The sequence below is a fragment of the Falco naumanni genome, chromosome 3 (genome assembly GCF_017639655.2).
Source record: "Falco naumanni isolate bFalNau1 chromosome 3, bFalNau1.pat, whole genome shotgun sequence".
NCBI classification, from domain to species: domain Eukaryota; kingdom Metazoa; phylum Chordata; class Aves; order Falconiformes; family Falconidae; genus Falco; species Falco naumanni.
Genome location: NC_054056.1, coordinates 87452822 through 87469589, shown reverse-complemented (window position 1 = coordinate 87469589; position 16768 = coordinate 87452822). Strand labels below are relative to the sequence as shown.

General features: G+C 41.1%; 1 protein-coding gene across 1 annotated transcript; it reads right to left on the bottom strand.

Moving 5' to 3' along the window:
- Window positions 1-2047: 2047 nt before the first annotated feature.
- LOC121085824 (carbonic anhydrase 3-like) lies at window positions 2048-14718 on the bottom strand. Its single transcript, XM_040588840.1, has 7 exons — window positions 14390-14718; window positions 14125-14322; window positions 10875-10993; window positions 8965-9057; window positions 7025-7090; window positions 5591-5746; window positions 2048-4402 (listed from the first exon to the last, which is right to left on the bottom strand). Exons 1-7 carry the CDS (start codon window positions 14424-14426, stop codon window positions 4283-4285), a joined length of 789 nt encoding a protein of 262 aa, XP_040444774.1. The 5' UTR covers window positions 14427-14718; the 3' UTR covers window positions 2048-4282.
- Between the last annotated feature and the right edge of the window lie 2050 nt (window positions 14719-16768).

Here is a 16768-nt window from a genome sequence, read left to right as displayed (position 1 = left end):
CAATTTCTGTAATAACAATACTCTGTTGGTGTTCATTTTCCTAGTAATATCATAAGGTCTCCATCTGTACTGAAATCTGTTTCTGTGTTTTAATTAACACAAAACTTTACAGCCTTTCTATCTCTCCCTCACAAATAACCCTGAACTGGTCCATTTCATTTTACTGCACATTTTTGCAAATCAACATGTACAGCAGCCCTAAACTGAAAAGAAGATACTTTTATAAATAAAGTCTTGAGGAAAAGGTGAGTCTGATTTGATCTGTAACTCATCATTAGCTGTACCCGTTGTGTTTTGTTTTTGTTGGTTGTTGGTTGTTGGGGTTTTTTTTTTGGGGGGGGAGGGGCGCGGGGGGAGGGAATGTTATAATATGTTTTCTTAAAGTTTTGTATTTGGAATTAAAATAATTCCTGAATGCATGCTTTGTGCTGCAATATTGACAAAGGTAAATGCCAGAATTCATCGAGATGAAAGGCAGATAGATGAAGTGGAACATACACTGTATAGCTGCTTCCTTTGCTGAGGCATGGGACAACATGCCTCAGGAAGTAGGTATTATATTATTTTACTAAACTCACTGACAATTTGAACATTCTTTAACTCTGATTACTCAGCAAATAAAACACCAGCAAGCAAATTCAGGAGAGTCTTTCTTTGAGATCCAGTAAAAATAATGTTTTCTTTTAATTTTGTAGTAGAAATGCATAACCATAGCTGGTTGTATACCAAGGGTCATACCAGGAATTCACAGTTCAGTTATGAATTTACATCCAACTGAAACATGGCCACAGCTGGTGGGAAACTTGTTTCAGTTAATAAAAAAAGCTTTGGAACTGTAGGAATAAGCTTTTAGTTTTCTATTAATTGCTTTTGTGAGATGTGGGAAGCTGGGAGAGACTCAGTGTCTGTCAAAGCCTAATGGGTGGTAATTCAACTTCAATCATTTGCCTGCCCTGCTGAAACTAATAGATATATACACATTAGTAAAAAATTTAGTGCACCACAGATTAGGGTAATTTTTACTTTTTTGACAATTCATCAGTGCCCAGAGGCTTTTTTCTCTCTTTATGATAGGTGAGGCAGCAGGATTAGAGTCCACATAACATATTCTTTTCTCATTACCAAGGTAATTAATACTAAGGTACACTATTCATCAAATAGAGAAAGGCAATGGAACAAAACCTATGTACACTTCATTCTTTAAGAGAAAAACAGAAGCGTAAAGCATATTTGCAATGAGGTTGATGCTTTTATGTAATTTAGCGGACAAAATGGAATCAGAGCAAACGCATGAGGGAATTCTATAAATGTCACACTGTATATTCCTTTGTGTGAACATACAAAGCACGTGTTTGCTGTTGGAACCAAAACTACTATGTCAGTAGTTGATAAACTTCTGCCTATTCTGCCTTTCAAAAGCAGTGGAGGAAACATGCAAATAAAGGAAAGTGCACTCAGTATCCGACTTTGTGGGCAATTCAGGTATTATTCCACTTTAACAAGTTTAATTTATGTGCTTAGAAAGTATGTATTAATCAGAAAATTTCAGAATGATGTGTTCACTTTAACAAGTTTAATTATGTGCTTAGAAAGTATGTATTAATCAGAAAATTTCAGAATGTGTTCACTTTAACAAGTTTAATTATGTGCTTAGAAAGTATGTATTAATCAGAAAATTTCAGAATGATGTAACATTTCAGTTAAATGATCCATGTGCTTCTTGCAAGAAACCAAAATTCATATCCAGGTTAGTGACATTCGAGATCAGACGTGAATGTATGAATTTTGGGAAGATGTAAGACAATGTGTCCAGGCAAGGAATAAACACTTTTTATGTACCTGAAACAGAGAACAAGTGATACTGTTCTGTTGTCTCATATTTTTGAGGATCTGCTTAATTGGAAACACAGAAACCAGGATGAGATATTAAACAAAACTCCAACTGCTAAAAAGGTTATTACTAGAGTATCCTTCCACCCTTGTATTACAAGCATATGTATCAAAGAAGAGAGAAACAAGGTTTTCTAGTAAGTTCTTGTTATTTTTAATCATCACTCAGCATTAGAAATAAAACCAGAAATCAATTTTTTATTTATGCCCATTTATTGCTTCTCTGAAGACACAAAAGCTGTTATTTCAAGTGCAGGCAACTCATCTTGTTTTATTGCCCAAATGACAAGAGATTAAAATATTACAGTCAATGGCTTTTAGATAGAAAGGCTCAAACTCTTGTCTCAGTTAATTGTGTTGAAATTTTCTCAACACCAAGATCAACTGCATATGGTTATAAGAAATCTTACATGTAAGACATAGTACAGTAGGAAAAAATGTTGCTTATGAGCTTTCTGTAGAAACATTTCTATGTGTTGAGAAGATGTACAGATTCAGGAGTTTAGGGATCTAAGAGACTCAATACCATCCCAAGTGCTGCACTGGTAACGTCAAAAGCTGATCTTCTGATAAGATTAAGCCAACACCAAAATATTTGTAAACAGGTTTCAATCAATACTTTAGTTTCTGCTGACATGAACTTGGTTTTTAAAATGAAACTGCTTTACACTAAGCAAAATACCCTTCTAATAAACTGAAATATTAACTCTCAACGGGAATTCAGTAATTCTTTGAACATTTCTAAATGAATGCAAATGATCAAACTCTTCCCTCAGTTTCATTCCTGAATTCTCACAGAACTGTGCTGATAATAACAGCAGAATTTGTCCAGTGTTGCTCCTTCATTTCTTCCCTGTTGGAGCACCATTTTTCTAGTAAAGGTGAAAAGTGAAATAGTGAAGGAGAACTGGGAAATGCCTATTCTAGCCATTTGTAACCCTGCTTTTTTCAGATTTTGACATATCCCTTAAAAATATTGCTGTGAACATGTTTGTGGCAACATCTCCAGAAGAATGCCCTCTGTCACCTACTGATGAGTTAAGAGGAATACAGATAATCCAGCAGCTTCATTTGCCGGAGGCTTTACACACTGCCTTTGACCACCCGATCTCCTGTATGTACAATGCTGAATAATCACCCTGGTGGTGAATATAACGTAGCAGATCTTCACTCACATCATCTGCATGTGGGTTCAACCTAGATGGTATTTGTGTTACGCTGTCTAGGAAGCATGCTGAAATGATAAAGTTTACATGACGAAGGACTGGGGAAGGCGTTTTACAAGTATCTGTCTGCCAGTGATTCCTTGCTCGGATCATATGTGCAAGCTGGTGTGTCTCCCCAGAAAGGAACACAGCTAAACAGACTCCACTTAGAATCTCTAACTACAGAGTCACAATAAACAAACACTTAAATGACTTAATCTTCATTTTTCAGTAGTGAGAAAGAGAAATGACACATATGACTTATCCACAAAGACCCTCTCCATTTGCAACAAAATTCCTAATAGGTGAAATCATAAATGTGCAGACTATGATGTCAAAAATGAAAAAACAGGCTGAGCATCAAAACTAAAAAGCCATCATTCTGGGAGGTAACATAGTCTGAGCAGCAGAAGAAAGGCACTTCCCCCTCAGCCATACTAAAGCTACTATACTAAATACAAGGCAACGTGATACCAGCAGCACTCTACAGCTGGATGGGTGAAGTAACAGCAGCAGTGAAAGAAGAAAAGATAAGTGGGCAGCAGCAGGACATGGCAAAGACAGCAAATGCTGAAATGCAAGGTATCTTTTCTTCTTGACCAACAGAAGCTGAATATGCCAGATTGTATCTCCAGAACACTAATGTAATCTTGGATAACAAACTATGAACAAGAAAGGGAAGGAAAAATCTGGTATGTTCAAGGGGAACATATTATTTGGATGTTTGCACTGGAGGTGGGATATCTGAGGAAAATAACTACTAGAGATGCTGTAGAAGCAGACATTTTACCTCCTGTCCATCTACTGTTGACCCACTGCTGTCTCTGCTTTCCTGAACTACTGGTTCATTTTTCTGCCTTCACTACATTTCCTTTGAAATTAGTTTTAAATACGGAAACTGAGCCCATTTTTCATCCAAGACCACATGGCAGAGAAGTGACACTATCACAAATGCTGAGGCATTTGTGGTCAAGAATCACATGTATCTCATTTCCTTATTAAGGTTAGTATTTGCATACATAGTATCTTTTCTGCTTTCAAAATCAGATTGAGTTTTACCACTCAGAATTTCAAGCTGAGAAACACAGATCTGGATCCAGAGGAAAAGCAGTAGACAGCAAAAACTAACTACACTTTGGGATGCAAAGATTTTCTCACTCAGGTTCAGCAGAGTGAGACTTGAGACGTCACTTGAACGAGGCTTTCACTATCCTGCCCTTCACAGGCTGAGGTGGGCGCCAATTATCAACTAGTGGGTTCAGAGGTTCATTCTCACTGTTCTTGGAAAGGCTGCGGAGCTTCGCCATCTGCAAGGAAGAAAAATTAAAGTGTCTTGTGAATTCACCTGGAAGCAGTGTGGACCTTGATGCCTAGAACAAACTGAGACAGAAAAGGAATTTTCTTCTACAATGACAAGGTAGAAATCACTACAGACCAACAGCTAGCATGGTTTCTGTGGTTCTTTACACTCTTAATCTACAGAGCAGTGCATCATTTGACCCTTGCCAAGGCTTCTTTTAGATTTTCCCTTGACCCACACTCACAACGTGGAAAAAGAATAGGGGCCTCCTGTGACCCTGCTGGAGCTGGACTGCAGTCAAATCACTTGAGAAAATATGGCTGTCCGTGACGGAGGATGCACTTCTAAGTCTATGCAAGGTAGTCTGTTAAAAAAAGCTGGTCTGCAGAAGTTCATGTTTTGTTCTGTGAGGCAGAGGAAGTTATGTCAACTGGATTATTAAGTTCAATCATGAACTCAGCACTTAGCTGTTGTTTTCCAAATTAATTCAAATTCAGTGTTGCTTTGTTAATTGTTACCCTTTCACGAGAATGCAAAATAAACCTGTTCCGAAAACAGCCAAATAAAAAGACTATACCCTGACTTGTACTGCTGAAGCAGTACAGAAAACAGTATAAATAACCAGAAGTTTTAATGCAAGAGCTAAAAGGAAGGTCACCTTATTCAGACTGGCTCTCTTCTTTTTTTCTGTGTAAATGCACATTTGAGCTATATGAATACAATTAGTACATTAATTTGTATTAACATTTAGGTTTGCAGGTTCTAGCTAGTTCTAGCCTTCTCACTAACAGTTTTTAGGAAGTCAAGATCTGGACCAGCAATTTCTTTGACTGGGAAACCAGCTAAATGTTAGTCTCACATGCCTCTTAATGCTGAAGCACAGAGAATGAACTCAGGCTGCTGTGATGGCTGAATCTTGTGGCTCGGGGGCACCTCTGCCCTCACAGGTTTTCAGGATCCCAAGAACACTCCTGCTGAAGTAATTCCAGGAGGTGCCCAGGAAGAGAGCCTGATTCTCGGTCAGTTTTACAGTCCATTTCAACAGTCCATTCTACAGGCAATTTCCCACAGTTCTTGGCTAAAGCTTTCCTTATCAAAAAGCGCAAGGTAACACAGGGCTTGAAAATCATCACATTGACATATTGAGACACTGTTGAGAACTAGTAAAGGAGCAGCAGAACTAGCTGCAGTTTACCTGATCTGAGCTGACTTCAATCGGCTCCCTTAAGAGAATCCAAGTGATGCACTCCTCACAGGGAGGTGTAGTGAACGAACCATGGTAGGTCCAGTAGTCCCGAGATTTGGGGAAAAGAATTGAAGGATCAAAGTGCTGAAAAGGAGCTTCTTTCCCCTTAAAGAAAGAAAAAATAATTCTCTGCAGTAACTCTAGGGATATGCATCTTAAAAGACATCACTATCTATGTTATTATAAAGGAAGTAATTATACATCAAGATCCATACAAGAGATCAATCTCCTTTTCTTCCTGTCAAGCAATTGCCCTGCAATTAATAGTACTGACATTTTGGTTCCATTAATAAATTAGAAGAAATTACAAACTGAATTGTGCAGGACCAAACCAAATTCATTGTTACATTTTTCTGTTCTGGAATTATCAAAATTTTGTTTTATTTTGGGTCACTTGGGATATAAATTAAAGGCTGTGGCACCACAGGTACTGGCACACTTTTAATCCAATAGAACAGTAGCCAGGCATTTACCCTAGATTCCTTAGTGCCTTCTTGTCTGAAGGAATTTAAATCTGCATCTCTCTCCTCCCAAAATTGTGAGCTCATTACATGGTCATGCTGACACTCTCAACCTTTTTGTTGGCACTATTACACTTAATGTAAAAAACGAAAGTATTTCCTGGAAGAGTACCGGATCCTGATTGTCTTACAACCAAAGTTAATTATCACTCCATCAAGGCTGACATACAGCAGACATCAGACAACATTTCCTGAGAAATTTTGCTTTTCCACCAGACAGGATACTCCAAAGAGTATCTCCACACCTTGTCCCCTCAGGGCAACAAGAACTAAGCAAGAAAGTTCAGTTCTCTACTGGTATTTAGGATGCAGTTCTGGAAAGCAAAATCTATTATGCCTAATTCCTTCTCGTATCACAGAGAATCTTCTCTAAATGGGAACAGAGTATTACCCTACAAAGTGCAATGGGAGGAGCTGAAATACTTTTCCTTCCTCACATCCTTGCACAAAATATGGGTAGAAAGAATTAACATCAAGACTCCAAATACATCTTATTTCAGGCTAACTAAATTTTTACTCAATTATATGTGTTTGTTTTGGCCACTGCTGTCCTCAAATTCAAAAAAGCTTTAAATTTCTTCTTGATATTTGCACACTAGCATATTTTTACAGAGCAGTATCGATAAGACTATCAATTGTACATGCAAGGATTGATAAAAAATCCTCTACCACGAGAACACTTACAGAAGTGAGGAGTTGTACGTTTACTTAAGTAAAAGAAAATGTCCAGCTCCACAGTCCAATGCATCACCTCTGGTGCTACTGTTAGGCATCAGAATGATGCCAAAAAGTGAATCTGAACTTCTGATTTCTGCTTCTGCTGCTTTTCAACTACATTATATCACAAAAATTGTTTTTGTACCTTGGTCTTAATGTTATCAATTTCTTCAAGAATTCTCTTCATCTCTGGTTTGGGAGTTTTTCCAACCTGTAATGCAAAGCAGAAGTACTGTATTTTTTCATCATGTTCCACAGTGTTTGAAAGAAATTCAGTACATCCCATTTATCAAGTTAAGTAGCAGTACTCTCAGAGCATCTGGTACAGACTGACACAAAATCATGTGTTACAAGAACACCTGGAATAGCAGACTCAAGTAACTGGCTTTGGAATTCAAAAATATGTTGAAGGACTCTACAAGCCATCTCCCACTCTGAGGAACAAACTGCATGCTCAGTGTCATCTATACCCTCCAGGGCCTAGCCCTTGGCTCCTGGTTTGAAAGCGACCCACAACCACTGTGAGATGTATGAGCACTCAGCAAAGTTCTTGATAGTCTGAAGAGCCGGAGCTCCTGCAGACATTTCAAACATTCTACAGCACATACACAGATCAGATTTGATGTAGGACATATAATGGCATTCATGTCCTGACCTCCTCAGGTTATGGGGTCACTTTATTGCTTGTGTTCATGACGTTCAGCACCTCCAAAGGCTTTGACATGGCTCTGCACCCAGAAAAGCAGACAGTATCCACAAGACATGCTGTTATTGCCATGTCTTGTTTCAAAATAGATTAAATTCTTCAGGAAATAATTCAATCTCTGTTGGAGCAGTAGGCAAAAACCCAGTCATGGAACATGACAAACCCAAAGCAAAACAATGGCTCCTACACCAAAGAACAAGAGGGAAACGAGGAAAGGCAGCCAGAGAAGATACAGTGATGCTACTTACTTTTCTAGACCTTTTAGCTGACCTTACCATGGTTAATAGGAACAGAATGTTATGCTTTGTAAGTTGTTTTACAAGATAAAGTTCTGCCTAAAACAGATTGAAAGAAATGACAAAGGAAGAATAACTGAAGGATATAGTCATAGGGAAGAATCTGGACATGTGCTGACCTTCAGTTTAAACTACCACAAGACAAAAAGGTCAGGCTGGCTCACAGGGTAACAGAATTAAAATGACATTGCATCTAGCCTGTCCAGGGACACTGTGGTAAAATTAATTACATCCACTTGCTTGTACGAATGCAGCTTCCTAGTGATAAAACAATAGAAGGAGAGCTATTCTCTGACACTGTGTCAGCTGAAAGGCCCACCTGCAGGTAAAATGACAGCCACATAGCTGAAATTTGCATAATTTATCATTATTAGGCTGTCTGCCTGTCGGTGTTTCTCGGTGTCCTAGACCACACAGAGATTTGATACTAGGATTGCTTTCTTTCTGTTAAGTTTATTAAAAAATCAATTGGAAAATATCAGTATGGTATTGTTTTGTTAAGAAGCTGCTGTATTTCAAGGTTAAAATGTTCTTCAAGGTTAAAATGTTCAGTGAACTTATTTTACCATCAAGTCTTTCTTTTTGGAGCAGGTTCATTGAACTCCTTTTGATTCCCAGCTTATGTTGGGATCAGCAAGAGATCAAGGAAGGGAATCAGTCAACATAAGCTTGCTGACAGGCAGACACAATGCCTGCTAGCAGACAAAGGGCAGGAGGAAACACTTCCTATGCAGACTGTCCCCTTCACTCAGTACACACCACAGCAAAGAGCTGGTCAGCTATCAGGGACAAAGTTAGCAAGTGTTCCAGGCTTGAAGTTGTGCATCTCTTGTTCAATACCACTCGTGATATAGGCCATTGGTGTCATGAATGGTGTCAGAAGTTGGCTCTGAAGGGGTTAGTGCATGGAATCTGGAGGGCTCAGGGACTTATGTGACTTCAGTCTGCACATCACTTTGAATGTTTTCCTGTAAAACGATACAGTGCAGGGGAAAATGATGGGAGCTTTTCCCCTGGCACTAAAGAAAGATAAAAATACATATTTAAGAAGAAAATGATAAAGACTGAACATTTGCCACTTACTTTCAGAAAAATGCCCACAACAGCCACGCCATCAGGTTGTTTCAAAGCTCCAGCAAAATTACCATGTTTTGGATTCCAGTGTACCATATGTAACTAAAAATCAATGAAGCCTCAGTTATAAATGCAAGAAATTGACAACAGCACAATCTTACAAGCTTTAAAATTAAATTAAGAAAAGTTTCCAGTACACAGTAACTAAAGGAATTGACATTAAAAAGAAAACTATATGTAAGTATTTCTGACTGCTGTTCCCATGCTTCCATATGCTCATACTTTCTATAAAGCATCACTTCACATTTAAGTGAAGCATAAAAGAAAATGGAGTTTACCACAAAATACATTTTAAAATTAACCAGACAATGCAACCATAAACAGTTCAATCCAAGTATGTCATGCACACATGCAGTGTATAAACCATGCACTTAACCTCAAGTAGATTTTTAGATCTTCAGGTTACACAGATATCAGCTCAAGGATTTACACTGGGTTGTATGTAATGCATACTCTCAGCACATTGTACTGGAAAGGAGAGGAGACAGGAACCTGATATTTCTTTTTCATTTCTACTTTAGACAATGCTGTATTTTCAGGATATATTTCAAGTTTTTACATCTCCCTCCAGAAAATCTCTGGCTCCTGCATATTGCTAGAAATGCTGCAACCAGCAGTGTGGAATCTCAAAATAAGTAGCATTTGGAACACAGCACCATGCACACACAAAAAAAAGTAGTCTGGTGCATATTTTGAATGCAAATTTTTAACTTCTTTTTTTTTAAGCAGTTTATTTAAAATATCAACAAAATAATTTGCCCTGAATATAAATCACTATATTGTTCTCTGTTTCTTTTCTCTTGAAGATAAGGTTATCACTGCCAAGGATAAAGGTGGAGAACTAACCAAGAAATAGCTTAAGGAAGCTGAATTTTCTGTTTAGTTAGCCACAGGAAGTAGAACACAAAGTTTGGCTGTGGCTAAGGAACGAGGGAAAAAAACCAAACCATCACCCACAGTCATCTCTGTCTGCCATGTTTGTGCACACTGACCCTGCAAAACATCTGCCCCAATGTTCTCCTATGACAGGTGGGCAAAGCCCCTGTAAACTCTGCACCTTGAGGGTGTAGGAAGAAGGCAGAAAAACAGTACGGCAGATCATTTGTGGGTGTAGGCACATATTTTGAGCCTATTCTCAAATCATATGGAGGAAGGAGGTAACATTTGCTAGTAATTCACTAGCATCGAGATTGAATTTACTTATATTTATTACCAAAGTAGTCTTCAGGGTCTAAAGCAGCCATTAATTTTAGCAAATTGGGACAACAGTAGTGCAGTAGTTTACATGTGAAAAAAAAAAAAGCAAACCCAAACATCTGTTTTCCACAGTTCCCGAAAATAAACACAGAGATTTTAAAGCACGGATGTTCAAAATCTGGAAGATATCCTTTACCACTCTGAACCATTTTTAAGGTGGATCTCATTTTGAATGTCAGTTCACCAAATGCGATTTTGGTGAGCTTTTCTGTTCATTACTAACCCTTTCTTAAACTAGCTTAGTAATTCAAGCTATACAAGAAACTGCTAAAAGCTGAAAAACATCAGCAGAAAACAGATCTTCCTATTTGGAAATAACAGATTGCTTTGTCTCAAATATTTTTAAAACATTCTAAAATACCAGCAAAAACTCTTGCTTGAAGAAGCAAATTCCATGTTAGTATACACTTGCAAAGATACGTTTGTTGGCAGATGCAACTTATCCCACTGCATGCTGATGAATACTCACAAATTTCATAGACAGATTTTAGAGAAAAATCCACACCAAATACTTGCAAAAGGGAGAATGTTTTTTCTGTTCAGATGCACAGTCAGTCAAATTCCAGTTAGTAAGGAATACTGCTATTAAAAATAAGTCCTACCTCTGCTGCATATTTCACCCCATCTATAACGTGCTCAGAGCCATGGTCATCAGAGGAACCCCAATGCAAGTGAAGCTGACGCAGCCTGTAGGCTCCTGTGAGTGGCCCACCTCTCAGCACTGCAATTGATAATCTGCATCAACAGTAGCCTACAAAGTGCTGACATACACGTTTATTGAATGGGGATGCACACTTTAAAAGTGTGGATCACCTCTTCTAAATCCAACTGATTGCAGTGGGTATCACAACACTCATCAGTTTACAAGATCGAGGCTGAATTCTGTTATCACTCAGGAGCAGTCCTGTTTGATGTGAAAACTGTGGAAGCTGCTGTGAGTCAAGCACAGATTCAACCCCAGCTGCCCAACCCTTCTCTACTGGCAAGTGGACACACTATAGTTCCTGATGTGGAAAGAGAAGGAAGGTATTCACAGCTAATTCTTGTCAAGAAATGATCTGTTGTGAAATGACTGGGGACAGGACTGTGACATTAACCTAAAGGTGCTTTGAAGCATACCCCTAGTCCATGACTGGCATACCTTTTACAGTTCAGACAACTAATCAATGTTTACAGCATATTTCACTGCTTAAAAAAAAAAAAAAAAGTCATCTATTTCTTGAAAGTGATGGAAGAGAAGAAAGTTCAGGTCAAATGAGTAAGAAAAGTGTTCTTGAGCAAGCAAAAGCTATAGCTGACATTTAACATTGCCACCAATAAAAAAATTAAGAAGCTATTATTTCTGCTGTTCTTAGCCAAATAATGCTGACCATGCATCAGGCTGACGGTTGATACCAACTCTGACTTTCAAAACATCACACCTGCTCTTTCAGTTTGGGGATTCTTTCAAGCCGGGACTGCTCAGAGGTTAAGCACTCAAATATATTTTTCATTCATTACCTAAGGCAGGAATGAGACGTGTTTCCTTACACAGAAAGCTGATAATGCAGTTCACAACTGCAGTGCCAGAAGACCTTGTTTAAATAGCATTCAAGTTTGAACTTCTACCAATAGCTTTGAAGTTCAAAGTTAACACTGAAATAATATTTAAAACCTCTTGTACCCAATGGTTTCAAATTAATTCTTGATATCATATGTGTTGGAATACCTACAGAGAGCAAGAGGTTTAACTTTGCAGTTTCCCTTTTTAGTTGGTAGGTGTCCCAGCCATTGGGGGAGCAGAAACAAAGCACTGCATTGAGTTTTAGGCATGCAGTTGCTCTTATTTTTTAGTTTGTTCATACAAAAATAAATAATCATAACTGACTCAATACAGTATTGAGTAAGCCTTCTGCAGAAGCCTTCAATGGAAAATATGTCACGTTACTATTATTAATATTTCACTTTGGAATGTAGGAAAAAGAAGGCATAGACTCTAAGGCCCAAATCCTCACAAGTATTTGGTTACCACCTCACACTGGAACGCAGCAACTGAATTTTTGTGATCTACCTACATTTACAAGCTAAATCAGTATCAGAGTTGGAAACTCATTTAGCAGTCATTTCTTACAGGTGGCCCTTTCCAGAGCTCAAATACTGTGAAGTGCTTGGGAACAGCACTTCATAACAGTATACAGGTCTCTCTAGCCTAAAAATAAATCTTAACATTTAAGTTATTAACACATTAACATGTGATTAGCTCAAAAAAAAGGCTATCTTTAAGCTAGATTTTTTTCCAATTAAAATTAATCTGTCACTACTACTTATCCTCAGCTGCTGCCACCACAGAAGCCAACAAATGAAGGTACTAAAATGTTTATGATGCTTTTCATGTGTTTTTTCAGTGTTTTAAACATTGTATTTGATTCCAATCAGACATATTCCTGTGAAAGACTTCAGTCCTGAACTACTGTCCAGCAGCAGGCAGAAAGCTGGTAACAGCAGCAAGAAGTGATGTTTCCACTGGATGTCCAGGGAAACAACAGAGATGATGGGGAGGGGAGAGGCAGGGAGGGAATGGAGGGAAGGTGATTTAGAGGAAGGGCTGCACCAAGGGCTGCACTCTGCTTGGCCAAATCAAGGTGTTTCTCCAACACGGTTCCTTGGGCAGACATGTTCTTGAGCAGCCTCTGTGTAAACATTTCAGTCTTTAGGAAGCTGCAACGACAGAGCAGAACTGCCATGTGAAAAGACTTAAAATCAATTCACTTCCCATGCACTCAGCCACGGTATTTATGTAGTGCTAGTGAAAGACCATTCCGTGTTATTAACAAAAGTGCAATTCATGATTTGTCTGAGGCCACTGTGTAAAAACTGCAGTAATAAATACTAAACCACAATACAAATACGTAACAGAGAGATGGTCCCTGTTAAATAGTTTAGATTCCATCTGGGAGATGTGGAACAGTAACAGGTAGCTGTAACAGTAAATAAAAGAGTTCAGGAAACCGTGTGCTCATCAAGATACACAAAAGACAGTGATCTTTCAATGTACTGCTATTTCATTAGTTATATAGCTTACTAAGAACAAAATGCCAATGCAGATGCCATCAGATGCAGAAAAATACAATGGAAATTAACTCTGCTTTCCATTAATTAGACTGCTTTCCTTCTTGATAAAGGACTGCTTGATACTGTATGCTCTTGAGATGCCTTTGCATTATATGGTATCGTGATCAATTATTCATTTTGATGGTTGTTGTCTGCCTGCATTCAGAGCTACACACTGATACAGCTCTGGAATCAAGTTTGGAACAATTTAACTTAGAGATGCAAGACTGGTCTCTCTCAATTAAATAACAAAGCCATTTCATAGCTTTCCAGAAGCTGTGGAACACTGTTGTCATAAATTCTGTTTTCAGAGTTTTTTCAGGCTGTGGAAGTATCTAAAGAATTCCCATACAAACACAAGACATCAAGATCGCAGTCAGTGGAAACGTATATAGAGAGTTTTTCACTTACAAAGCGCCTCAGAGCGCACATTAACCCCCCTGGGTGACACCATCCCCTCACACACAACCTGAGGATGCAGTGCCTGCGCTGAAGGAGGTGGCTCAGGGAGAAGTCCACCTTCCAGCTCAGCCTGCATTCCAGGGTGCCCCAGCCGCTACAGCCTCCCTTTCCCACCTATGGTGGACCTAAAACCAGCCAGATCCACCCGAATAAACTCTGGGAGCACCTTTTCTATGTGCCCAAATTACTTTTCCCTGCAAGCCTGAGCAGGTCACGTACCACCACAAGATATGCTCTGATTCCCGGTGCTTTGGAAACCTCAATTGCTAACGACGCCCAAAAGCCAAACCAAAAACCGACCTGATCGATCAAAAGTGTCGTCAAAGACGACTCGGCAGGTGCGCCCATTGTTCAGGATGGTTTTCGCTGCGCCGGGATCGTAACTGGCATGCCAAGTGGCGAGAGAGGGGTCGTGCTGCACGTCTTTGCTATTGATCTCGATGGGCGACTGCTTGTCTCCCTTGGCCATGGGGTAGTTCTCATGCCAGCGCTCGGGCCCTGCAGGGGGGAAAGGTAAGGAGGTGCCGCCCCGGCTCAGCACGGGCCGCCCGCCGGCCCCACTCACCGTTGTCGCTGTCGTAGCCCCACACGGACTGGGCCATGGTGCCGCCGCCCGCCCTCCGCCTCAGCCCCCTCCCGCCTGCCCTCCCGCCCCGGGGGGCTTTTTATAGACCGCCGCGGCCTCCCGGCCTCCCCTGAGGGGTGGCAGGGGGAGGGCGGCGGCGGGGGGCGACGAGGCGGGCCGGACCGTGGGTGGGTGGGTGAGTGGGAGGGTGCCGCGGGGCGGCGGGGAGCCGCGGGGGGGGCAGAGCCGCGTTCTCCCCGCCCCGGCCGAGGCAGCGGGACGCCGGCGGGGCTCAGCGGCCGCCTTCGCCCCCCCTCCGGCAGGGCACGCCCCAGCCCGCCCTGGCCCGGGACCGGCGGAGCGGGGGCCGCGCCGCACCCGGGGCCCGGCGGGGCGGGCGGCTGCTGGTGCTGAACCCGCGGCAGAGGGGGCAGGAGCGCCCTGCAGCCCCCGCGGGGGGCGAGGAGCCAGGCTGGGGCGGGGAAGCGGCCGTGCGGAGGGCCACCCAGCTACGCAAACGGGGAGCCCGCCGGGAGGGAGCGCGGTGCCTCCGCCGGCGCGGTTTGCCCCGCTGCGGGCCGCCTCGCAGGCCTGAAGCCCGCCGGCATGGCTCCGGGTGGGCCGGCGTGGCTCCGGGTGGGCCACCAGGCGGGCGGGCCGCAGAGCTCCGGCTTCGCAGCCCTCACCAGTGCTCCCGTGTGAGGGCTCTGAAAGCCACCGCCTGAAAGCACATAGCTTCCCAGAAGCTGTGGAACACTGTTTTCATAAATTGGTTTTAAGAGTTTTTTCAGGCTGTGGGAGTATATATGGCTATACCTACCAGACGAGGCCATTCCTGGCTGTTTGGTCAAATTTGGGTTTGGCGTTACCTGGTCGATTCTCTGTGCGGGGAGCTTTACACCAAATGTGTTTCTCAGGCAACTTAGCAGTCGATATTTCGATCAGGGAAACGGCTGTTGTTCAGATGATGGGGAGTTAGTGACTGGTATAGTTTTATTAGTTGGTTTTGTCTCTGCATCTATGTTGAATACTCAAAGCTTTTCTTCCCAACGCCAGCTTCGCTGCCATCTCCCTTGGCTTTGTCAGCCCGTGGTACCACTGCTGCAACTGTATCTACCTCAAGCTAAGCTTGAAACTACATACCTTGAGCTAAATAATATCCCAAGCTAAATGTTTGGGAATCAGCCTGGATATTCCCAACGCTGTTGCAGCAAACTTGCTCAAGTGTTCCTTGTACCCATCAGCACTGGAAAGTGGCATGGAAATAAATCTGCAGCTTTGAGAGGCTGTAAACCCTTTGTACTGGTGAGGTACAGGGAAAAGGCTGAGAAGCTGCAATATTCAGAGCCCAAGGTTAATTGGGTTGTATTTCATGTCCCCACACTAGCTGGAAGGTAAAGGTTCCCATTGTAACTTACCTATATAGCTAGGCTAATAACTGAATATGGCCTTTGTTTAGGGTAACTACAATGATTTCTTTAAACTTGTAATAACAAAGATGAGGTAATTACCAAAGTGTTCTTAAGAAAACCTGGTTCCACTTATCTTCCTTAGGCAGAACTCAATTAGGAAAATACTAAGAGGTGATTTAGGTACAATGGTATGGAAAATTACACCTTTTCACTTTCAAAAGAGAACTCTGAAACAGAAGAAAATACAGTCTTTTACTCTGTCATCAATCAAATGGATAATGTCACATTTATTGTAATGACAGGCATGTAAAATCGACACCTGTTGCAATATTAATTCAGAAAGCTTAGACATTAATCCTTTTGAAATGGTTTCTACCTCATCTTCCTGGAGAGAGACATCTGTGAGCTCATGAAAATAGAGCAGCTCATTTTCTGTCTGTATAAATGGACAGCTTTAGTGGGCTTGTTTATTGAGGGATCAGAGAGACTTTTAAACAACTTCATATATACAAGGAATGCCTATTGGAGCCGTTTATGGAACTAAGGGACACGATCGGTATTGCACACAAAAAGGTGCAAGTCAGTTCTTTCCCTAGTATTCGTTGTCTGTGTGAGAATTTACACAATCTTCTTTATTAAGGAGCCCCATGCCTACAGAAGAAATCTTCATATTTTAGCTCTGCAGTGAGGTGGTCCTGTTGCACCCAGAGCAGAAGCTCTTTGTCAGCTTCTGCACGTTGCAGCTTCTAGGCACTGACTTACGCATAAGTGACAAATGCTAGCATCAGCAGGGCAGGTACTTGGAGTCAGCCCCAGGCACTGAGTCATTTCACGGTGTCTCACTGACTTTCTGGTGGTGGTATTCTTTTCCTGTTGCTTTCATCATCAGAGGTTGAGCAAAAAGAAAACGTAGTATCTTTATCTGCATGAAAAGATAACCACAATAAAATTATTTTTGCATCCCTTA